This window comes from Cornus florida, unplaced genomic scaffold (assembly GCF_030987335.1).
Source record: "Cornus florida cultivar Cherokee Brave unplaced genomic scaffold, ASM3098733v1 CherokeeBrave_3.0.0_Hap2_Chr10, whole genome shotgun sequence".
NCBI classification, from domain to species: domain Eukaryota; kingdom Viridiplantae; phylum Streptophyta; class Magnoliopsida; order Cornales; family Cornaceae; genus Cornus; species Cornus florida.
Window position 1 is genome coordinate 74,045,125 of NW_026775580.1, and position 25,269 is coordinate 74,070,393.

The 25,269-nt window shown below is 34.9% G+C and overlaps 2 protein-coding genes across 2 annotated transcripts in view; one reads left to right on the plus strand and one right to left on the minus strand.

The window, feature by feature from the left end:
- The first annotated feature begins 2,425 nt into the window (after positions 1 to 2,425).
- Positions 2,426 to 3,107, plus strand: LOC132279441 (uncharacterized). Its single transcript, XM_059781419.1, has one exon. The coding sequence runs from the start codon at positions 2,455 to 2,457 to the stop codon at positions 2,809 to 2,811; it is 357 nt and encodes a 118-aa protein (XP_059637402.1). The 5' UTR covers positions 2,426 to 2,454; the 3' UTR covers positions 2,812 to 3,107.
- Positions 3,108 to 18,171: 15,064 nt separating this feature from the next.
- LOC132277139 (uncharacterized) overlaps positions 18,172 to 25,269 on the minus strand; it is a 63,652-nt gene continuing 56,554 nt past the window's right edge. The window contains exons 3-6 of the mRNA XM_059778888.1: positions 22,548 to 22,627; positions 21,873 to 22,462; positions 21,413 to 21,659; positions 18,172 to 18,396 (exon numbers count right to left, since the gene is read on the minus strand). Of these exons, the coding sequence (XP_059634871.1) occupies positions 21,419 to 21,659; positions 21,873 to 22,462; positions 22,548 to 22,627 (911 nt within the window). The 3' untranslated portion in view covers positions 18,172 to 18,396; positions 21,413 to 21,418. The remainder of the gene's footprint in view (positions 18,397 to 21,412; positions 21,660 to 21,872; positions 22,463 to 22,547; positions 22,628 to 25,269) is intronic.

Genomic DNA, 25,269 nt, shown 5'->3' on the forward strand with positions numbered 1-25,269 from the left:
TTTTCTTATATTTGTATGTACTTGAAATCGAATTGTCGTATTTAGTTCAATTGCTAGTTCTACATTGCTTCCTTTAGGAATGTCCCATACTTGTATAGCATATGTTATATTTGCAAGACCAAAGAAACCTAGTTCATTATTATAATGCCTTCCTACGGAGTAATTTAAGTTACTCACCTTCGTTGATTTCATATTTTCAAGTAAGGATATTCTTTATAAGGATGCACATCCACTATAGCTTGGATGTGCTTTGATTTTATTTTGAACTCTTTTTGGATGATATTTTCATGTTATGTATTAAGAATGTTCTTAATGTATTACTTTGGATATGTAATAATTTTGGATATATGTATTTTAGAGAAGGAAAATGGCTTAGGAACTCAATTCCATCTTTTGGAGTTCGCCAGTGATTTTCACTTTTTCTTGTGAGTTGTGTAGTACGGAATAGTTATGGAATATAATATGGATAGAGGGGGTGAATAGGTTCAACTTTATCTTTTATTCGATTTTTGCTTAAATTAAATTTACCGAAATAAACCTAAATTAAACAACTCACAAAGCAAAAATTAATGCAAGTAAAGTAAATAAAGTTTGAGAGATGATAGCAGAATTTTTACCGAGGAAACCCCGATTGGCAGAAGAGACCAATCATTACGGGAAAAACCTCTGGGACTATGCAGTCCAAAGCAAAACAATCCACTATGTTTAAAGCAAAGTACATTGAATTTTGACTCAGGCTCATACCATATGGTTCTACCAAAAATCAATCGTTGATAATATCTGACTTTACGACTCCCCCGTCGAACAGCTCTCGACCTCAGACTTATTTTTTATCTTTGTAGAAGAGTTGTAGGTAAATCAAACAACACTTAACGAATGTTTTGACCCCATTAAAGTATGATCGCTTTACCCCTTTTCATCAAATCTGAATTTGATGAAGAATGAATGAATTATGCTTTTCAGAATCTCTCAATCTTCAGTTATGCTCCAATTCTGATAATATAACACCCCTAATTTTAAAAGGATAATCTTAGTATTATTTTAAATATTTTAATTACATTTCTATTTATTTACTTTATTATTAGGCTATTTGATTATGTATTTAATTGAATTGGTTAATTAAATATTTTATTTGCTTAAATGTTTTATTTGACTTAACTGATTAATTGAAAGTATGTGTTTAAATGTTATTTGAATTAGTTTATTTAATTGATGTGTTTTGTTTATTTGTAAGTAATTGTAGATTAAATAATTAAATTTTTATTTTATTTTATTTTATGGATATGGTTATTAATAATGGATCAACCAATTGGGTCACATGGACTACTAGGATTGGAGGTTTAATGGGTAAGGATAATTACCCATGAATAGTTTTATATATATATAAGGAAAGTAATTATTAATTAATATTATTGTGACTTAGTATTAATAATCTGATATATATATTTTTATATTTATATAATAAGGATATGCATGAATCATATACGTAACATATTTTTAGTTACTCGTGGATAGTTATATATATATATATATATATATATATATATTGAAAGTAATTAATTAATTAATATTATTGTAACTTAGTATTAATAATATGATGTATATATTTTATATATTTGTGTAATAAGGATATACATAGATTATGTACATAATATATTTTTAATTACCTTTTTAATATTTTAATTTTATTATTTTCTTTTATTAAGTTGACTTGGATTGAGAAAAGGATTAGGTTATTTTATATAACCTATAAATATATAAATATAGGTTAGTAAAAGGGGCTAAAAATTAAATCACGTATTATATTTTGGAGGAAAAAAATAGTTAGTTTAGAGAGAGAAATAAGGAAGGAAAAAAAGAAAAAGAAGAAGAAGGAAGCTAGGATTTTGATAGGCAAGTTCTTTTCTTCTTTTCCCGTGATTCATATTCTGTATAGACTTAGATTAATTTCAAGATATTTAATTTAATTAATTGAACCTATTTGCATGATAAACTCTGAAATTATAGTATATATAATTTAGTAATGAGTTTTGTATACTGTTTGTGTATATATATTGTTTAATCTATTTTAATTATTTTTAAATTGTTAAATTAGATTATGAAATATTTAAAAAATATGATTTAAGTACACATGTTTATATAAAATTTAATTAATTTAAAAGGTTAAATTAATTAAATATGGTTAGATTAAATTATTTTAGGGTTAACTTTACACCTCCTGAGGTATGTCTAAACTTTAAGGAGACCCCCCACATTTGCAAAAATTCAGTCAAATTCCTTACTTTTTCTAACACACATCAGTCACCCCACTCAGTTAACGGTTAAAGCTAGTCAGAGTTACATTTTGCCGACATCAGCAAAAAAAAATTAAATTTTAATACCCAAATTACCCCTCAACGGTTATGTTTGGCTACATACTGTCAATCTAATCAAACACTCTCCTGAAAACACTCAATGTCTCTCTCTGCAAACCCATTTCTCTCTCTAAACTTTGTCTCTCTGCAAACCCATTTTCTTGGTCTAATATTCTCTCCAATGGCTGAGGTGGCTCGACCGGTTTTCTGCAAGCTCGCGTCTCAAAAACCAGCGGTTCCTGTTCCGGTTCAGAGGGTGAAGAACTCCAATGTGTCGTCGGCATCATTGACGGGGACGGATAAGGTGAAAATCGTGCTACAGCCTCGTCTATGCACGCTCAGATTGTACGGTTATGATCAGGTGGGGATGATGATGAAGCTGCAGAGGGAGGGTGGTGATGGTGTTGATGATGAGGGCGGTGATGGGTGTCGTCGTCGCCGTTCTTTGCGACTCTAGATTCAAGAAGAGTCAGGACTTTGAGATCAAGTCACTGAAATAACGGGTTACTGCCCAACGAACGGTCTGAATCTGATGCCGTGTTGATTGTCTGCGCATTTTCCACTTGTGGAATGTCTCTTAGAGTCACTACCTTGCTTCTCTGTAATGATTATTTGTGTTTTTTGAAAATTATAATATATTTTCTGCTTAGTTTGTTAGAAACTAAACTTGTCATGGTGACCATTACTATAATCATTGAATTATTGGTTTGTTTATTTCTTTAATCCATATGCAATGATGATGAAGTTGCTAAATTATGTCTGGACATATGACTATTGTCTGTCATTAATGCCTCTTCTGAGCAGAATAATTCATTCATTATCTTTGTTTAATATATTGTCTGGCATTTTTCTGTTTTTTCCTTTATCCTGAACTTGAATAATTTGAGGTTTTTCAATTTTTTAGATTTAAAGATTTTTGTCACTTTGAAAACTTCAAAATCAATATCTCGGTGATTTTGTTTTATTAAAAATTATTCTAGTTTCTTTATAGCTACTTCCTGGTTGTAAACACACACGTACACAATTTTACAGATTCGATTAGAATGTTATGAATTTTAGGAGTGCTGCAACATTTTATAAATTGTGAAGCTTGTTGAAAACGAAGCAAAAAATTTCCCCTGAAATGACGGCTACTGCCCAACGAGCACAATGGATGACGGCGGTGAGCTGGAACCGGTTGTGATGGAGGTGCTCGTCGACGACGAGCTTTCCGGCGAGCCATGCAAACCCAGTTTTTTTGTAACTACTAAGATATGAGGGATGAGAGAGATTGACTGTTTGGTTCAAGAGATAAAGCTAACCTAGAGTTATAAAACATGTTTGGTTCAAGAGATTGATTGTTTGGTCTATTATATATAGGAAAGCGATAAAAGGGTAATTTAGTCATTTCATTCTTTTATTTGTTTTTGTTCGTAGACAATGTCTGACAGGGGGTTTGACTGAATTTTTGTAAATGTGGGGGGGTCTCCTTGAAGTTTGGACATACCTCATGGGGTGTAACTGAAGTTAACCCATTATTTTAATCAATTATTTGGTTTTAAATAAAGTTGATCAGATTGTGGAGGAGTATAATTATTTGAGATGCATGTTAATTTTTATGAGATAAACTCAATGCGTGTTACTTAAAATTGTTATATTTTACTCAATTAAATGCAAAGAAATATTTATATGATTTATATCATGCTATGTATGAATTTATTTGATATGATATCATAACTGTAACATCATTTATAGATTGTATGTATTATATGCACCAGTATGGGATAATGACATATTAGGGACGGATTAACTATAAGTCCTACATATTCATTTATAACGGAATGGATTAACTAAAATGTTAAATCCTACATATTTTCATATCAGGTCAACTGAATCAGTTGGATGACATACCAGATATTTATTTTATGTTTGGATATAACGGATTATATATATATAGTTATTTACCGTGATATGAGTTTGAGTCTCAGATCATGGTTAGGGTGCGTATATTGTCAGGGATGTGTGACTAGATATAGTGTAGTTGTGTACCCTGGTAGGTCTAGGTACTCATGCCCACAATGTGTGCGTTTTGTATGTTGCCTACTATTCAGGTTGAGACAACCCTATAGTCCACTAAGGTTCCTTTAGTGTGTATCTATATATATATATGGACTATGTAGTTATTGTTGAATTGACTAGCATGCATATGGGTTCTGAGTCTCTGTTTGGGATGGAGTAGATTAGAACTTGTTTGTGGGCCTGACTCACCATAATTTTTCAGGTGTTCGTCAGTTCCAAGCTTAGGGATTGTTCGTACTGAGTAGAGACGATTTATTCACTCCTCCATTTTAACGTAGGATTTCCTTATTATTGTTTTAGTCAAATGTTATTTTATTTCAGTTGGATTTTAGATTAGAGGTCCATATGATGGATTTTCAAGTTGTAATTTTAATTAATTACTGGTATAAGAAGATTTTGTTATTTAAGGTTTATTATTGGATTAATTAATGAGGATTTATTATTTAGTATTCTTTCAACTTTATTATTTATTCTTATTTCATTTTGTATCCTGTATTTATTTAAATACTTTAATTGTTTGATATTTCCTCGGGTTTGGACTTGGGCCTGATCAACCCATGTCTCGGAATCGAGGGGTATCACAGATAACATAGAGAACAATACTCCTAAATCACTCTTGTGTTTATGTGTGTGCTCTAAAAAATAAAATCAGAAAAATCAGATTGATTTTCTGAATAAAAATCTCACAAAGATGGCTTTCAATTAAATCAGAATTTTGTATGCAAAAAACCGTGAAATCCTAAGTGAGAAAACACGTTTTCATAGACTTTTGAAAACCAAATTGTACTTGGAAAACAAGTCAATTTCGTGCATAATTAATATGATAAAAGTTTATGTACAACAGGAAGCCAAAACAAATTAGGAAACTAAGTTACTAAAACTGTCTAAAGACTTTGAACTGATTCAGAGTGGTTGAACCGGTTCAAGTTGGCTAGTGAGTTTTTGAGACGTGAACTAGTTCAGTGTGGTGAACCGGTTCAAGTTGGCTAGACTTGAAAAACACCAATTTTGAAACTCCAAAGTGTCCTCACACACTCTCTTACCTTCTAAAAACATTGTTCTCATCATCCTGGAGTGTATTGAAGTACGAACACAATCACTTCTTCAATTCCGCTTCCGATCTTGATTCTTGACAAATCGAACTAAAAATTTACAACTCAATCGAAATGTTTTGACAATGAAATATGTTAATTACAAATTTATATCTCACATTCTCCCCTTTTGGTAATTTCGTAACAAAACCCCTAAGACAACAAGTAATTTACCCAAGGATCAGGATCACTTCTAGTTGCATAGTGCATCCATTTTCTCTAATTAGAATAAGTGGCTGAGAAAGTGCCACATCAATTAAAAAAATTGGGTAGCTAATTTTTTACCACCCTTGTATTCTAACTTTAAATATATATAAAAGCTTTAAATGTTGATTCGAACTTTAAATATTATTTGCAAAATACGCACTGGTGGGAGAGAAGAGACAGTTGTCTTCCTTTCTCTCTTTAAAAGCTTCCATTAATGGACTCTCCAAAGACTTACAACAAATTTTGAACTTCAAAGCTTCACTTCAAAACCCAAACACACTCCAAAACTGGCTTTCCAACAACAACCCATGTAATTTCACTCGAGTATTATGCAGAAATTGTTTATCTAAATCTCAATTTTGGGTCTGTTTCTTCTTATCTAATTACTCTTCCCAATTTAGTGTTTATCCGATTAAAGTGAATGATGCGACTGAGCATGTGCACAAAATAATGCACATCACTTTAGGTTTAGAAATAATGTCAAGTGGGCATCATATTTTATAATTTATAAAATCACTAAACACTTATACTATGGAGTATGAAGTGAAAATGGATCGTTCCAAGAGATCTAAACAATTATTGGTTTTCGGAATTGAATTTTACTTTAGTGCTTATGTGATTGCTAAAAAGGGTTTTGTTTGTGATGAAAACTAATTTTAAACTAAATGATTACAATAAAGAAATAGAGTTTAAGATATTGGAAAGAGACTTAGGGTTTAAGATTCACCACTAAGCACATTCCCTAACTTACTAATTTTCAACTACTTGGGAAAATAATATTATGTAATCTATATGTGGCTAACAATTGCAATGAAAAATGTAAACCATCAATTTCAAGTATGAATTAACTACCTAATGACAATTAAACTAAGTGTAGTGCAATTCACCAATTCAAAGCATGATTCATCAATTCAAGTTACAAATTTAATACACATGAATCTAGAGGATATGTAATTGTAACAATAAGTATGGATTTCAAACAATTGTATGGATTGTCTACTTACCTAATAATTAAATTGCAATTAACTAATTTACCTTAAATTAAACTAACCAAAATTGAAATTAAAATATTTAAACTAGACATTAACCTAATTGTGTAGTACAACCCATCTAATATAAGCAATTTCCATCAAATTAGAACATAATTACATCAAATTAATACAATGCATAGCCATCATATGATTCAATTCACAAAGAAATCAAGTGTAAAGATTAATTATCATTCAAAAACATATAAGACAATAAGAGATTGATAAAGATAATCAATTGAAAGAATTATTATATATATATATCAAGGCTATAACAAAAATTACATAAATTAAATCCCCAAAATAGTAAAAGAGAGAAAAAGTTAGGTTACATGCTTAGGGTTTATCCAACCCTAAGTTGAAGAATTAACCGCTCATGGTTGATAGATGCAAGATGTCAACAAGCCCCATCCTTTGATTCATCTGGCTCCTCTTCTTCTTCTCTGAATTTTTCTCAAGAACCCTAGCTTTTTCTCCTTTTTCGTGTTTCCCAGAAAGAACGTGATATTTCGATTACAGAAAATAAAAACTTAATAATAATATAAATAACTCCCCTAACTAATGGGTATTGGTTTCCTTAAGTATAAGCCTTATTGGAGACCAATAAGTTACAAAATAAGCCCAAAATAAGAAAATCTCATAGCCAAGTAAACATAAATCATGCAATGCTGCCAGGGGCTAGGGGATTGATCCCCCAAGGGCATTTTTAGTTCTATGAATAGTGGGAGGATCGATCCCCTAGAGTTGGAATTTTCTTTTACATCATATTTAGCTCCATTTTGGCCTCGGGCTAATTGGTTGGCTTCTTCATCTTTGGGAATATCATCAAAGGTCCGAAAAAGGTAGAATTGATCGCTTTTGAAGAATAAGCACACTATACGAACAATGGGCTGCGACCTCTTTTTGCCATTTTCTGAACTTTTTTCAAATATCTTTGCTTATCTCCAAAAAGGCTTTAATGAATTGAAATTAGTCCGTTTGAACCATATTGACCTGAAATTGACAAAAACATAAATTAGAACTAAAATATGAAAATAAGATAGATGCACGGACTAAAATACCCTAGTTTAGGTGCTGAAATGTGCAACATTTAAGCACTTATCAGTGAATGACTATCATCCAGTAGGATTATGTTGGGAAGTTAAGTACAAACTTAAATTACAAATTGGAATGTTATGTATTAGAGTTAATGACTATCATCTAGTAGGATTATGTTGAGATGTTACGTACAACTTATATTGATTTAAATTACAAACTGTTGGGATGTTATGTACAAATAGGGTTGCAACTCCGGCGGGTTGGGCGGGCTTGACACTCATCCTGGGTTAGGCCCATCTAGAAAATCTTCAGCCTAAGCCCAAGCCCAGCCCGAGCCCGCCTTAAGCCCTAGCCGAGCTGCCTAAGCCCAGTCCATACATAATTTGTCCATCCCGAGCCCGCACTAAGCCCTCCTTAAAAGAATTTGTGTGTAATAAATAAATCAATTAATGATGCACCCATGACTTGAACATGAAATATTAAACATAAATCCCAAGCACACTACCAACTTGACTACTACACTATTGTGACTTAAGTATAATTATAAATATATATAATATTTTCGGTCTCGGGTTAGGCTTCGGACTTCATCCATATCAACCCAAGCCCAGCCCGAATTGAATTCGAGCCTAGGCCCAAACCGAAATTAGAAAAACATTTCCCAAGCTCACAAAATTTCGGGTTGGCCCGCCCGAGTTGCAGCCCTATGTACAAATAATTCTTTAGAATTATGTTAGGATGTTGCGTACAACTTATAATGACTAAAATTACAAAGTGCTTGGGATGTTATATAGTACACAAATAATTAAACAAAAAAATCATGTCAGTCCAAATGTTGTTCTGTTCCAATGTTGCTATGTTAATTTGGAATAAAATGATCTAGTATACGAAAAAAGGAAAGGAGAAATTTATGGAAACAAATGAATGGAGAAATAAATATATGATTCGTTTTGAAAACAAATCAAAATATGTATAGAAACAAAGGAATTGATAAATAGATCTGTGATTCGTTTTGGAAACAAATCAAAGATAATTCCTTTAAAATTCTTTAGCAATGACAGAGGGCGGAAAGTGAGGAGAAAGAGAACTCTCAGTGCAATAGCGGCAAAAAGGCAATGAAGATAGAGAGAGGAGAGGAGAGAGAGAGAGGGACTATGGTTAAAGATAGAGAGAGAAAAAGAGGAGAAAGAGACCCAGTTGTATACTGTATCTATATATAGAAACTATATATAAATAAAATGCAACTGGAGGTAATTCTTCACCATCTACCTAAGTAGAAAAAGTAAATTACACTTAGTATCCAAAAATAGACAAAAAAAAATGGAATTCTTCTTGAACCATATGAAGTTTCATCCCTTGTAGTTTTCTCCCTCTATAATTTGTACATCAACTCAACAAAATTATCCTTAAAACTTAATCAAGAAAAATAAACAATATATATCAATATGAATATGTGACAACTTGAATTTTTAAGATTTTAAATTTAATTGATTTCACGATTTTAGTTGTTCAAGATTGAGTATTTTTTTTTTTTTTTAAGAAACTTATCCAATTAGAGATTGGGTTATTGATTATTTTTCTGGTGATTTACCCTATTGAGATTTAATTAATGGGTTGATTAAGTTTTGTGCATTGTATACATTATATGTATATATCTTATGTCAGTTTGTGTGAGATAAAGAGAAGGCAACCACCGAAATAGGAGAGGAAAGAAGAAAATTTTAAATGGTTGTGATATTATTGGCGGGCCCGCAAGAAATGATATTAAGGACCTTTTGATTTTGTGCATGTATCTATATTGTGCATTTGATTGTAGGCCTAAAGCAAAACAGGGCAGCCTACAGTGAAGAGAAATGATTTTTTGTGGGGTCCACCACAAGGAGATATTTTATTATTTTATTAGGTATTGCCTTATCCTTCTGTTGGTGTCACGTGGGTTGGTCGTCTACAATGAATTTGGGTCAGTTGTTTACTATAAGAAAAGGAAAAAGATGAGGAAAAGAAAGAAAGAGATAGTGGTGGGACCCAGAGGATATTTTGTTCAAATGAGATGATATTGTTAGTGTCGGTGGAATGCATTTGGCTATAAAATGAATGTTTTTTTTTTTTTTTTTTTTTTTTTTTTTTTTTTTTTAAGCTATAAAATGAATGTTGGGTGCAATGATAAGTAATGAATTCAGAGAAGAGAAAAAAAATTAGAGATGGACAGAGAGAAGCCGAGACACTCACAGAGGGCCGAGTTTGATGCACAGATGATTCAGTGATATTATTATTTCTTTTACAGTGCAGGGTTTTTTATATTTTGAATGGTCTGAAAGATTTTGTTTGAAATATTTTATTAATTATTATTTTACTAAAATTGCATTTATGTATTTTATTTAAAAGTATATATATATTTTTTGTAAAACTCTTTGAAATCCTTATTATGATTTTTTCAACTGGGACTTTTTCCGGCTCACTCCCTTTCAGTTTCAAATGTCCTTTCAGTTTCAGATAATGCTTAAGGATTGATAGTAGCGGGTTTAAGTAGAAGAGTTGATGTTGAGGAATTATTTTATTTAATTAGAGATGTTGTGTTTTTAAATTGAGAAATTGATTTCGTATCAATAAAGTGTATTTTTTTTTGAGATCCTGGTGTATATTGAAGTATTTTAATTTGAATAAATTGAGGAATTTATAAGAAAATTCGGGTCGTTACAGAATATATCAACAAATATGTCTCCCCACTTAATTTCCCCCTCAAATATTCACACTTCTTTTCTTTTTTGTTATAAATTGACAAACAAAGCTCATTAAGGAAAGAAAAGAAATAATGCGGGAGAATTAATAAGAAGAGAGATCAAAACTATAATTTATACAGCAACAAGCACACCAACATCATGATATATAATAGCAATAGAATCAAAGACAAGTATTTAAGATAATACATGTTTCATCCACAAAATAAATAAGACCAATCATGTTAAAAATCACACATGATATCTCCCCCTTGAACATGAAGTAGCCCGTCTCCCCCTATATATGTGAGAATTTAACAAACCATGCATAAAAAAGAAGAAAAGAACAAATTGAGAGAGAATACCAATTTTCAGTCAAAAATGATAATAAAAATTGAAAGGAAATTTTTTTTGGATTTTTCAAAATTTCAATTGTTTTTTTTAAATTTTTTTCGATATTTGAACAAAAATTATAAGTTGGAAATTTTCAGAATTTCAAGCATAAATGAGATTCCAAAATTTTCAAAAATTTTAAGAGAATTTTAAAATACGAAAGATACCACAAATTATTCAATCAAATTAATTCTCAAACATGCAATCACAACATTAAATTCAACTTGCAATTTTTGTGAAGATTTAAAAATTTGCCCAGCAAGTTCATATATGTGTGTGTGCAATCCAATCTCATCAAATTTCAATCAAATTACACTGATCAACTGTCTAAGCCACATTGATACAAAAAAAATCAAGATAAAATTGATTTGAGCACAAAAATATATATATTTTTCATTTTTTTTACGGAGTCAACACCGCTAATCTGTCTTAAAGATAGAATTCAATTCTAGACTTGGCCTATTATTAGGTTCCTTAGTTTATATAATTTGGTTTTATTCTTATGCTAAATATAAGTATATTTTATTTAGTATAATATATATCATTAGAGGAATATATATATATATATATATAATTTTATAATAATAATTATATATATATTTTGCGCTTCTCCAGTCAAACAATGAAGCTGATTCTTGATTTGCACCTGGTAAAGTGGTAATATCCAGATCAAAAATAATTATATATATATATTATATTTTTTACAATATTTAAATAATAATACTATAATATATGGTATCATACACCATTTTGGTCAACACTTTCTTCTTCTCAGAATTACCATCCCATAAAAAATTTCTTGACGCCAATAGGGATAGAGAATATTATTGCCCAATAATAATAATAAGATCCATTCAAATAATAATAATAATAATAATAATAATAAGATATAAAAGACTTGATGAGCCCTACCCCATCCAGCCATTGATAAATTAAAAGAGCTCCAAGAAGATAACTTGGAATTGACTTTATCAACGAGAGGGGAGCAGTGGGATTTTTTAAACTACCAGGAAGTCCAAGATATTTAACTGGAAAAGCACCTTCCTTGAATTGCAGAAGTCTCAAAATGCTAATCAAATTAATTCTCTCAAATTAACAACTAATCATATAAAATTAACAAAATGTCAAATTGAAATTGATTCATGCAATTAATCATGTGGCAAAAGTATTCAAATCCATACTCCATTCAATAAAATCCAAAATTAAACATGAATCCTAAATATTTCATAAAACAGAATTGAATCAGCAAATCATAACCAAAGGATCAACTATAATATAAACCTAATCCACACCAGCCTTCTGGTAAACATAGGTCAAGGCACACTTGCTACAATAGTTCCAAAAAAAAAAATCCAGCGAAAAATTCCCATTTTCAGTTTTTCAAAATTTAATCATATCAACATTCTTATCTAAACAAATAACTAAAACCTAAACACAACCATGTGCACACGCCAACATCTGGAAACCAAAAATCAAACCCACCCGCAAGAAAGATTATAGAGACAAATTGTTGTAACAAACCCACAACACGGACTATATATATTGAAATTAGTGTAAGAACAAGAATAATTAAACAAATTAAGTAGTTTTACCGTGTTGGAAATCTTATCTATAAGTTGACTCAACGATTATGGCAGATTTATTGGGTCTTCAATATAGGCTAATTTTTAGGGATTTTATTTTTATTCTGATTTGATTTGATTTTATTTTATTTTCTTTATTTTGATTTGATTTTATTCTCTTTTCCATATTTGTAATTTTTCGCTTGTATATAATAATAGTCAGGCTCTCAAATTGAGTACGCCAATTTTACCAAGTTACTTTTTGGTGTCAGAGTCTCAAACCTACGCCTCCCCCATCTCTCTCTCTTTCACCGCCTCTTTTAATATCTCTCTCTATCTCATTACAGCCCCTTCCCTATTTTTTTTTCACAGACCTTCTATCTTTTTCAGGTCACTGTTGCGACAGTCCTAGGGGGAGTCAATCTTCTCTAGGTTCGACCCCTGTAGGGGTATTCCCTTAGTCTTTTTCATGCACTAAGGGTCAGAAGACGTGTTTGTAATTTTTTGGGGCTGCCGGGATATTCAGCAGCATTTTCGGATCAGACCGCCGTGTCTCCGGCTTCTTGATTTGATCAAAATCAGGTCTATTCCTCCTTTATTTGAAATTATTGGTAATCTGTTGAATTGATCTATTTAATATTATGGTTGAATCAAGTAATAATAAAGAAACTCTCTTTTCGGCGCAACACACACCGGCTCAACGAGTTACTAGTGTGCTGTTGAATGGCCGTAATTTTGCATCTTGGGCTCGTTCCCTCTGCCTCTATGTTGGTGGAAAAGGCAAATCAAGGTGGATTTTGGGTACTGAAAATAGGCCAGATATTAAAGATCCTAAATATGCTCAGTGGGATATGGACAATTGTACCATTTTAGGATGGATGTTTAATTCTATGGAGGAACGCATTTATAATATATTCATGTTTTATGACTCTATTAATGACTTGTGGAGTGCTTTGAATCAAATGTATGCTCATTCTAGGAATGATGCTCGTATTTTTGAATTATATCAAGATATTGCTAAGGCCTCGCAGGAAGGCCTGAATTTGTCTGTAACTGATTATTTTGGGTATTTGAGATCTCGTTGGGAGGAACTAGCTCAATATGAGCCTCTCAGTGAATTTCCTTCTGAGGCAGCCTCTCTTCTTGTCAAACGTCTTGATCGTCAGCATACCTATCAGTTTTTGATGAGATTACGCCCAGAATTTGAACCACTAAAGTCTCAGATCTTGAATGCATCACCAATGCCATCCCTGTTGGAAGCCTTTGCTACTGTTGATGGTGAAGCACGCAGGCACCGTTTAATTCAGCCCTCAATTGTTCCTGTACCAGTGTTTGAGCCTGCTGGGGATAGTATGGCTTTTGCAGCCAACTTTGGATCACGAGCTTCTAGAGGTCAGATTATTTGTCACCATTGTGGAGGGGTTGGACATGTTAAGGCTCGTTGCTTCAAATTTCATCCTGAACTGAAGCAAAAAATTTCTAGGAACCGTTTATTTGGAACTGGTTCTTCTCGTACTGCGGCTGTTGCAGAAACTCCTGGTACTACTGGTGGATCTACTGTATTTCCTGGACTGAGCCAGCTTCAGTCTCAGATTGAGCATATCCAAGACCAGCTTGGCTCCCTTACTTTTAGAGTTAGTGCTCCTTCAACTGCTCCTACTGCAACTATTGCTACAGGTACTCCTACTGCATTTCATGTTAAGGCCAAGCAGCCCACTTGGGTTTTGGATTCTGGGGCCAATGATCACATGACTGGTGAGTTATCAGTTTTTTCTTCTAATGTCATACCTGTTACCCAATCTGTGTATCTTGCAGATGGCTCTACATCTTACATTCACAGTAAGGGTGATGTTTGTCTGTCTCCTGATATTACTCTGTCATCTGTCCTTCATGTACCTAAATTTACCTTTAACCTTTTATCTGTTAGTCGGCTTGCAAAAAACCTCCAATGTGCAGTTATATTCTTACCAGATCACTGTTTGTTGCAGGACCTTTGTTCGAAGACGATTTTTGGCAGGGGTTATGAGCGTGATGGGCCTTACTACTTTGGGGAACCACCAAGAACGAGTCTTCAAGCTTCTGTCCTACTTACTTCTAGTGTTTATGATATTTCTTTTCGCACTTTTAGTCTGTGGCATGCACGTTTGGGGCATGTAAACTTTCAATATCTATGTCTTTTGTTTCCTTCGTTAAATAAAGCATGTAAGAACCATAAGTTTCAATGTGAAGTTTGTGAGCTTTCTAAACATACTAGAACTAGCTATATTTCTCATATGAGTCGTGCTCCTAGTATGTTTGATCTTATTCATTCTGATGTCTGGGGCCCTTCCCCAGTTATTGGTTTCTCTGGACATCGATATTATGTAGCATTTATTGATGATTATTCTCGTTGTACTTGGGTTTATTTATTGAAAAAGAAATCTGATGTGTTTCTTTTATTTACCCAGCTTCTTCAAATGATCAAAACCTAGTATAACACTGTTGTCCGTAATATTCGTTCTGATAATGGACGAGAATATGTTTTGAATGAGTTCCGGTCTGAACTTAATAAAAAGGGGATTTTACATCAACTCACTTGCCCCTATACTCCTGAGCAAAATGGTGTGGCTGAACGCAAAAACCGTCATTTTATGTCTGTGATCCGATGTCTTCTGAGTGGTATGCATGTGCCTAAATTCTATTGGCACATGGCTGTTCTTACAGCTGTTTTTCTGATTAATCTTACTCCCAATCGAGTTTTGGGTGGTAAGGCACCACTTCAGATTCTCCAACCTGATTATACATTGTTTCACCTTCTGCCTCGTGTTTTTGGCTGTACTTGTTTTGTTCATAACCGTAGTCCTTCTCGTCATAAACTTGATGATAAATCTATTAGGTGTATTTTCTTGGGGTATTCTGCTATGTCAAAGGGCTATCGTTGTTATGATCCTGTGACCAAACATATGTATCATTCTCTTGATGTGACATTTCATGAAACTGTTCCTTTTTATAGTACTAATTCTGTGGTACAGGATTCTCTCTCTTGTGATCTGGAAAAGGAGATTTCTCCTATTGCCCGTCTTGTTCCTCTCTTTGAAAATCACACTGTCCTGGAATCTCCTTCTCCATCCATACAGGGTTCCCCTCCACCTTTGCAGGTCTACTCTCGTCGCCATTGCACTCAACCTCCCCTGCCAGAATCATCTTCAGAACCAGGTCCAGGTAACTCTCCTTCTCCTATTGTTCCTACAATTCCTGAGCATACCTCCCGTTATCCTACTCGTGATCGTCATCCTCCTAATTGGTGTGGTTTTTCTAGTATCACTAACCACCCTATTTCCCAGTATGTCTCCTATGATGGTCTTTCAGGTGCATATAAATCCTTATTGGGCAAGATTGGGACCGTTTCTATTCCTCGATCTGTGTCAGAAGCCCTCCAGGATCCCAATTGGGTGTCTACCATGACAACAGAAATGGATGCTTTACACCATAATAATACATGGGAACTTGTTGCTTTACCTTCTGGGGAGAAAACAGTTGGCTGCAAGTGGGTCTTTAATGTGAAGTACTTAGCCGATGGTTCTATTGATCGGTATAAAGCTCGGTTGGTGGCAAAAGGCTTTACTCAGATTTCGGGCAAAGACTTTAGTGCTACCTTTGGTCTTGTGGCTAAGTTGATGTCTGTGCGACTGCTTGTCTCCTTGTCTGCTGCCCATTCTTGGCCTCTGCATCAGTTAGATGTCAAGAATGCATTTCTTAATGGAGACTTACTTGAGACTATATATATGGATCCACCCCCTGGATGTCGGGCTGAGGGGGAGTATGCTGGGAAAGTCTGTAGGCTACGGAAGTCTCTTTATGGTTTGAAGCAATCTCCTAGAGCTTGGTTTAGTCGTTTCAGCAATGTTGTTTTATCCATGGGCTTTGTGCGCTGCCACTCAGACCATACTTGTTTTATTCGACGTCGCTCTGATGGTCGTTACATTATGTTATTGGTATATGTGGATGATATCATTATCACAGGTGATGATGCTTCAGGGATTGCTCAGGTGAAACTTCATCTTCAAAAGTCCTTTGATGTGAGGACTTAGGTCCTCTTCGATATTTTCTTGGAATTGAGGTTGCTGGATCCAGTCGTGGAATTTCTTTATCTCAAAGAAAATATGTTTTGGATCTTCTTCAAGATACTGGCATGCTTGGGTGTCGACCCGCTTCCATTCCTATGGACCCCAATCTTAAACTCTCTGTTGAGTCAGGGGAATTCCTTCCAGATCCATCCGTGTATCAACGTTTAGTAGGTCGTCTTATCTACTTGACTAACACAAGGCCCGATTTGACATTTGCTGTCAGTGTGATTAGTTAATTCATACATGCCCCTCGCTCAGCTCATATGGATGCAGTCTACCATATTTTGAGGTACCTTAAGTCGTGCCCTGGTCTTGGTCTGTTCTATGCCTCAGGAAATCAGTCTGGACTCTTATGCTTTACTGATGCAGACTATGCTGGATGTAAAACAGATAGACGTTCTACCTCTGGCTTCTGTACTTTCTATGGTAATCATCTCATATCATGGAAGAATAAGAAGCAGACTGTTGTTTCTAGATCCTCTGCTGAAGCTGAATACCGAGCTATGGCTCAAGGTACTTGTGAGCTTCTTTGGCTTCAATCAATTTTGGGAGAGTTGGGTCTTGTACAGAAAGGTTCTTCAAGGCTGTTTTGTGACAATAAATTAGCCATTATGCTTGTTTCTGATTCTGTTTTACATGAAAGGTCGAAACATATTGAGGTAGACATTCACTTTATTCGAGAGAAGGTTCGATTGGGTATCATTAATCCTATTTTTGTTCCTTCTTCAGAACAGACTGCAAATGTGTTCACAAAGTCTGTAGGGCCTTCTCTTCTCCAGTCTTCCATCGTCAAGCTGGGCTTAATCAACATATTTGCTTCACTTTGAGGGGGAGTATTGGAAATCTTATCTATAAGTTGACTCAACGATTATGGCAGATTTATTGGGTCTTCAATATAGGCTAATTTTTAGGGATTTTATTTTTATTCTGATTTGATTTTATTCTCTTTATTTTGATTTTATTTTATTTTATTTTCCATATTTGTAATTTTCCGCTTGTATATAATGATAGTCAGGTTCTCAAATTGAGTACGCTAATTTTACCAAGTTACTTTTTACCGGATTCTAAAAAGTTGCCGGAGATAGTTGCCGCTTGTATCGACTCTACACCGGACTTCGTCCACTTCGTCGCAGAGATGCCTTACTTTCTCTTCAATGGCGAGTGAGAGTTTGCAACTAGGTTGTAACTAGGTTGAGAGAGAGAGAGAGAGAGAGGGTGAGAGTTTGTAACCTAGGTTCGAACTGGAAGATAGAGAGATGATCAAAGCTTACCGCTTGAATGAACTTGCCACCGGAGTTTGTCCAAGTTCATAGCAGAGTTCCCTTTGTCTTCAATGACGATACATACCAAATATGTTTAGGGATTCTAAACTTGGGTTCGATCTAGGGATGTTCTTTTTGGTGACAAGGTAAGTAGATAGAAATTAGAAAAGCTAGAGGCATGTTTAAGGGTTTTGTAATTGAATCCACATGCAAAATATAGCCAGCCTCCCAAGTCCTAACATGGTCCAAAATGTTAACTTAACCAGACTCAGAAATTTATGAAAATACTTCTGATTTCTCAAGGGAAGTCCATGTTGTGTACCAAAAAATTTACCTCTCAAAAAGCTAGTCTCCATTAAGTAAAAAATCCGTTCAATTCAAATTAGATACAAGAATCAAATGTACATATGTAACATTAAAAGACAATGTTACATCTGTCTTGCAGTGAATTTTCAATACTGAAGTCAATACATAGATAATTTCAAGGCCTAACTAACCCAAAATTTGGAAGCTAAGTCACCAAACACTTTACATCCTTGCCTTGTTTTCTTCTTCACAGCTCGCTCACCACGTCCACAACCTGAAAATGTTTTGTTAAAAAGATGAGATAAAAGACCCAGCAGATTTCCAAATTTGTTGAAAACCAATAATTTCCATCAAAGGTCAAAACAAATTTTTCTTTCAACAGTAGCCGGAAAAAACTCTTTAGCAAATTCAGAAAATGAACCGATCAATTGGAGTTAGATGACATAATATAATCATGAAAACAAGTATTATTCCATCAAAATATTATCAAACCCATTTCCATAAAGTTAAAACATCACTTTCATAAGACCACAATAGTTCATAAAACTAGCCATAACTTTTTATCTTTCATTTTCAACAGGATGAATGCATATATAAACCAATGGTGGTCCTCCAAGAGAAATCCACCGGCCAACCCTTCGCACCGGCGTGGCCCCAACCTTCAATACCCAAACAAAGGTCTACTACATGGATTTCGGGTGTTTCACCCAAGGGTTACTCATACCCTACTTGTTTCTTTTGGGAAATTCACCCAAAACCGCAGCCCCACTTCCATTGACTCGATGCCTTCACCATCAGTATACACAATCATCAAATATTTTTTTTTTTCTTTTCAAACCAATACATTTTTGGCCTTCCAAGTCCCATTTCAAAGAAGGAATCAGTGTTCACTTTCAGAGTTTCTCAAACTCAAGCTGTCTTCTCCAGAGCACAATTCATTAAGACCCAAAGATCTCATATCTATTAAGAAAACAAAAATTCTGCAAAAGCATCACTACGTTAATTTTCTTTTCACAAAATTTCACTTTAAAAAATGCAACCATAGATATGTATCAAAATTCATTAAAGAGTACTCCCAGGGCGTGTGTAAAATTTTCTGCAAAAACGAACATGTTTTCTTTGAAAATTCACCAAAAATAGCAAATTAATCCAAACTACATGAATCCAAAGCCGTTTGAAAGCTAACCTGCTGAACTTTGATACCAACATTTTATTAAAACAAACACATTGAACAGTACAACATTAGCCAAAAATTTGTTTGAAAGCAGTTTTTCACAGCATAATATACCTAACTTGAAAATCCATAACAAATTCAATTCTTAGCCCATTTGAGTCGAATAAAACTCTAAACTCCTAACCAGTACTGTAGTATCTCAAAATTTCAAAGCCAATTAACAAGTCAAAGCACGACAAATTCAGCCCTAAACACATTTTGTTCATTTCAATCTTCAGCACAAATACACAATTCCAAACCCAACAAGTTGGAACAATTGTATTTGACAATTCAAACCATAATCAAAGGTGATGAAACAATTGCAGAATTCTTTCTAAATTTTTAACAAAATAAATCAATTTTTCAAAATAGATAAGTGGGAAAACCTACCTCTTTGAGGCTTTTTTCAAAAAAATTCAAAATTTCCTTCTCTATTTTTCTATCTTTGTTCACCCATATATATACTTCAGAATAGATAAGAGAGGGAAAACCTACCTCTTTGAGGCTTTTTTCCAAACTTTTCCCAATTTTCCTTCTCCATTTTTCTATCTTTGTTCACCCTATATATACTTCAGCTTTAAGTTCATTACTCTCAGCTTTCTCTATACATATACCTAATGTATATATGTTCTCCTACAACCCAAGTGAGAACCTTTCTTTGGAAGCTTGCTGCTTTATGAGTATACAAGTGTACATATAATGCTTCCTTTTATAAAACAGGACACTATGCATGCATATGGATTCTCTTGGAAGCTGTCCACATGTTTTGTTTTATATATATATATATATGTTTGTATATACAAAAAGGTATGGAGAGTTCTACAAACATAACATATTTTTAGTACGTGGAGGGTTAACACTTGGCACTTGTAGTGGTGACATGTGTCACACCATTCTTTAACTATTTTAATTTTGTTTTGTTCTAACCCTTCAGCTTCTCATAATTTACGTTTACCCCACAAGACCATAAATCTTTATTTCAATCTAAATCCTTTTACTTTCTAAATTTCTATATTTCAGCGTCAGCAGTCAACTTCCTTCAATGTACGTACCAAACCCACAAGTCCAAATCCGTTATTCGGGCTTTACTTAAATTGATCCATCTTATAATTCACAATAAACAATTATATTGATAAAATTTGCAAAGGCAACAATCTCATAGGGTTTAATCCAATCTAAATTTAAGTGAACCTCAACCCATGTTACAAACTAAATAACTTCCTTAAAATTAAGGATATTACACTAACAAATTATGTTCAGTATCTTTTAGCTATAGAAACAACAAGATCATGTGCACAAGTAAACCATCATTTGCCTTTAATTGAACAGGAGGATTTAATTCTCTATATATTCAAGTTTATGTGAAATTTCACACCCTCATTTTAAAATGCAGTCAACACTACCATAGCCTATATATCCTCTATAAGTACAAGCTTCAATGCTCTTTGCACCTTAGCACAATAAGTCCAGTCAAGAACAACACTCCAATAAGCTAGAAAATCTTAGAAAGAGCATATTGATACTCAACTACTTCATTAGAAGAAATGGACAAGTATAACGATGTGTGCGACTACTTTTGTCAAAACAATCAATTCATGTGTCAAGGTGTAAGTGACTACTTTAACAATAGAATTCAAACTTCCGTAAGTCAATTGAGGTAATTTGCAACAGTTTGTAAATTGAGGGTGTCTGCTGCCAACCCCTTTCTCACTCCTCAATCTCATCCAAATCCTACCAGAGCTGTTGTCCATCAGCGAAAAACCAGATCCACCGGAGAACCAAGGTGACTCCCTTTCTCTCCCTCTCTCTATGAACCGAAACCACTTTTTTTTTTCCCCACTTAGAAACTGGAGGTCTGGTGACATGGAAGACCACAAGGAGGTCTTCTCTCTCTCTCAATTCTTAATGTTTATATTCCCACTACTATTTTGTCCATCCTGTTTCATCTTTGATGATAAGATTTGTGTGATGAGAAGTAAACCATCAAACAGAAAATATATATATATATATATATATATGAATTTTTTTCTTTGAAGTATGTTTTTACATAGAAAAGGAGAAATCAAAGTAAAAGTACCTGACTTCAAATATCATCATCAGACGATTCTACTTTGTCCATTTTTCCAGGGGCGATCTCATATCGTGGAATCAACCATTGATCACACCAGACTTGTTTTTCATAACCTCTGTTGCCTATGGGAAAACTCTGTCCCATAGTCAGATGAGAACCTATATACGCAACTCTTTTAGCTAGACCGTTTCCTTGAGGATATGTAAACAATATTTCATATAGGTCGAACCTTTCCAACATATCAAAAATTTTCCTGTAAAACAATAATTTTTTTATCAATGTAATTGGAAATTGGAATCTAAATTTAAAGAATAAATAATACTAAGGTTTTGGCTCAAGTGGGTAAGTGTTACAATAGGTACTCGTCCCGCATCGGATCCGGATGGAAAGTGAAAGGGGTATAAATGGACAGAAAGAAAAGAAAAAAAGAAGAAGAATAAATTCAAACTTTATACTAAAAGCTTACCAACAAAGTTCCATATAATCCCACGGGACATGCTTCCTGCGACACAGAATCTTGACAATTTTAATATGGTCAATCTCCAATATTATTTTCATTGCTTCCGATCTCCTTCGGAGAATTTCATCTATCCCATGATGCACTGCAAGTAAGAATACTTCATCTCTAGATGTCGCATCAGGAAGTGGCTTATGGAACCTCTCCAAAACCGTTCCCCAAGAATCTCTTAGTACTTCTCCACAATAAGCTTCTTTGGTCCCACCAAGATTTTCCTTAAAAAACCCAGAAATGTTTAACTTGTACCACCCAACGCGTGGCGATTGCCAAAAACAGATAATTACTGGGTGTTTTAATAAAGTCGTCGGACAATTCTCCAAAACACAAATTTGTTGCTTAAACATGTAATTATAAATCCTTTCTTTGTACTGTTGAGGAACCCACTCCAACCACCACATGAAGTCATCTATCGAGATATATCTCAACTTGGAATCCCCAGCCACATGCCAATCAGTGTTACCCTTTTTGTACAACCCATAATTTTCTAATATTACGCTGTGCTTCTGTTCAAAAAAAAGATGTCGGGATCTACGAACAGTCTGTTGTTTAAAGATCAAACAATATATTTGTTAAAGAATAATTTGAATTATGTAAAATAAGAAATTATAAACATATAGAACTTACATATAAATCGTAAATGTTTGGAGAAGCTCCTTTCTTGATGTGAAGGGCAACCAGCACAGGATGAAGCATACTTAAGAAGTCTGAGGCATAATTTAAAAAATTATATTAGGAACAAATATAGCAACTAAACATTTTAATGACATGAAGCCAAAAATCTTTCTTGATTGTTTTCAAGTATCAGGTACAAAAATAGAAATGATAATAAAATTCCCTAGAATAGGGAAGCTACAGCTAAACACAATGCAAATTTTTAAACTGAAAAAAATACTTTCATTACGGACTTCTGTCTTCATTTTTCAAAACTAGCTACGAAACCAAAACAAGCATGGAATTACATTTTGGAAATGATAGCAATACTAGATTGCAATTTGACTTTTGTGATTTTGTGTTCACAACAAGTCAGTATAGAGAGGAGAAGCTTTTTGGAGGTAGCAAAATTACCACGTAATCTCACAGCCTGCGAGGTTTCGAGGCTGCCGTTGGACAGAGGGCACAAGTTCAAAGTGGATGATGCGAGTGTTGAGGGAAGGAAAGAGACTCTGCAATCAGGTATTGTTGGTCGTTTCGACAAGGAAGTGGGAAACCTAGAGAATACAGACGAGTGGGCTACAAAGGCATGGAAGGTGGCGAGTGGGGTGCGTGGCTCCACTGTCGGACTCAATGCTTCTATTCAGGCTACCTTCATGCATTGACGCAATTTGGGTTTTGAAAGGGGCAAAACTTAGTGGGGAGAGGCTTTTTTAAAGCTTGATGTCTGGTCGTACATAGTGGGATCTTTGGCATTCTAAGGAAGAGCAAGGAAAGAAAATTCTATTGTATGGTGTGCAGCTCCATCTGTGGTGCCATCCATAGGTCGTGGCAACTGGAAATTTGTGTGGTGATTTTAAAGGCGTAAAAGTTGATGAAATGGTAGACATAGAAAGAATAATCATTTCAGGCACGGACAGAGGGGAGATACCGGCTTCTGTGATGGTGAGGGAAGGGAAGGTGAGTTATCTGGTGGTTGTGTTGGAAGAAACATGTCGGAACAGATTCAGGCAATAGCGTTGCTCATAGATCAAGATGAGAATTTCTTAATCCAAGAGAAGGATTGGTGGCGAGAGAAGGACGACGCCCAGCGTGTGATGGAAGCATGCCTGAAAGTGACGTCTGACAAGTCGACGATGCGCAACTAGAGAGGTAGGGGATAAGGGTTTTTACAGGTGCCTGGGGGGCGTAAAAAGAGGCGAGCAAAAGGGGACACATGGTGAGGTCTTTTTAACAACCAAAAAGGGGTGGGAGACAACTCTTGACCCATTTATTAAACAGATTACAAATGTTAAGTAATAATGGTGTCATGTTCGTGTTGTCCCATTTAACAAGATGCTTGTGTCCTTACCCGACACACACCAACAAGTATTACTGAGGCCCTAACACTAAGGTTGAACTCAAAAGCCAAAAGGGATGGCTTTTGACAAGCATTTAATCGAAGGGGGGAATATGGGGGCGCTTAGAATCATGAGAATTGGGCTAGTCATAATCATATTACGTCGGATAACCTGTCAATGGGACAAAAGGTGCAGAGGTCAACTAATCAAAAGGGATTGAAGCAAGACAAACTAAAAGCATAACCCATAATTGAACAATATGGGCACAAGCAGAGAGAGAGAAATGACCTTCATTGAATGGGTCTCAAAGGCAACCCAAAACTCACCTAAGTGTTATAAAATAAAATAAAATCTAAAGCCCATTCACACTTAAAGGGAAGGAAGGGGTGAGTGGTAAGAGTAGCAAAGTGGCAGAACAAGTATGGAAAAGGGTGGAGCCGCAAGTGGTGGGACAAGTGAACTCGAAACATGTAACAAAATGTGAATATGGCAGGTTTGGTTGGTTAGATGTATGAAGGGGACTGCCAGAACCAGATTGTGGTGACTAGAGAGGGTGATGAAGGCAGACTGATCACACTATGCGTGGGCAAGGGGATGCAGTTGAGATTGAGAAGCGATTTCGCGGTAGCCATGATGGATTAACTAAGTTTGTATCATAGAATGGGACAGTTACGGTAGATGGGGAGAGAGAGAGAGAGAGAGGGGGGGGGGGGGAGGGGGGGGGGGGGGGGGGGGGGGGGGGGGGGGCGCATGGACACTTCTACTGCAGGTGGTTACAGAGCCCATTTTGTGCAAGAAACAGTGGAACAGTCAGGCAAAGAAGATTAACAAAATATGCCGATTCACCCATTTGATATCAGCCAAGCTGTGGTGGTGGGAGAGGAAGTTGAAGGCAATGGGAATAGGCTGTTCCAACCTTTAGCAGTCATGTGACCTGATTAGGAGGCCGAAAAGTTGTCCATTCAGGCTAGGAATGCCCCAAGTTGTTTGTCTTCAAGAGTCAAAGTTGAAATTCACTTATAAGAGGATAGTGAGGGTTCTGCATGAGGCATTTTGGCTTGTGGAATATGAGATGGGTATCCAAAGTGGAAACGCGGAGGGGAGATTTTCAGTTTCTTGCTTATTCTCTCTTGAGGCGGATGGGTTTATAGGTCGGTCGAGGATGGGGTGCAGGCACTTTTGTGGGTGGAATTAGCTTTTGCTTATGGGCAGTGGAGTTTTCCGTGTTGTGTTTGGTGGGGACTTCAATGCAGTTAATAGATCTCCTCGTTTACTAGGTCTAGTGGCAGAGAGTTCCTGCATTAACTCAGTTGGATAGATTTTTTATTTTGGGGGAGTGGAAGGAGAAGTTTCCG

What these genes read in the sequence shown, in the direction of transcription:
- LOC132279441 (XM_059781419.1), top strand. Translation starts at nt 2,455, where the DNA reads ATGTCTCTCTCTGCAAACCCATTTCTCTCTCTAAACTTTGTCTCTCTG.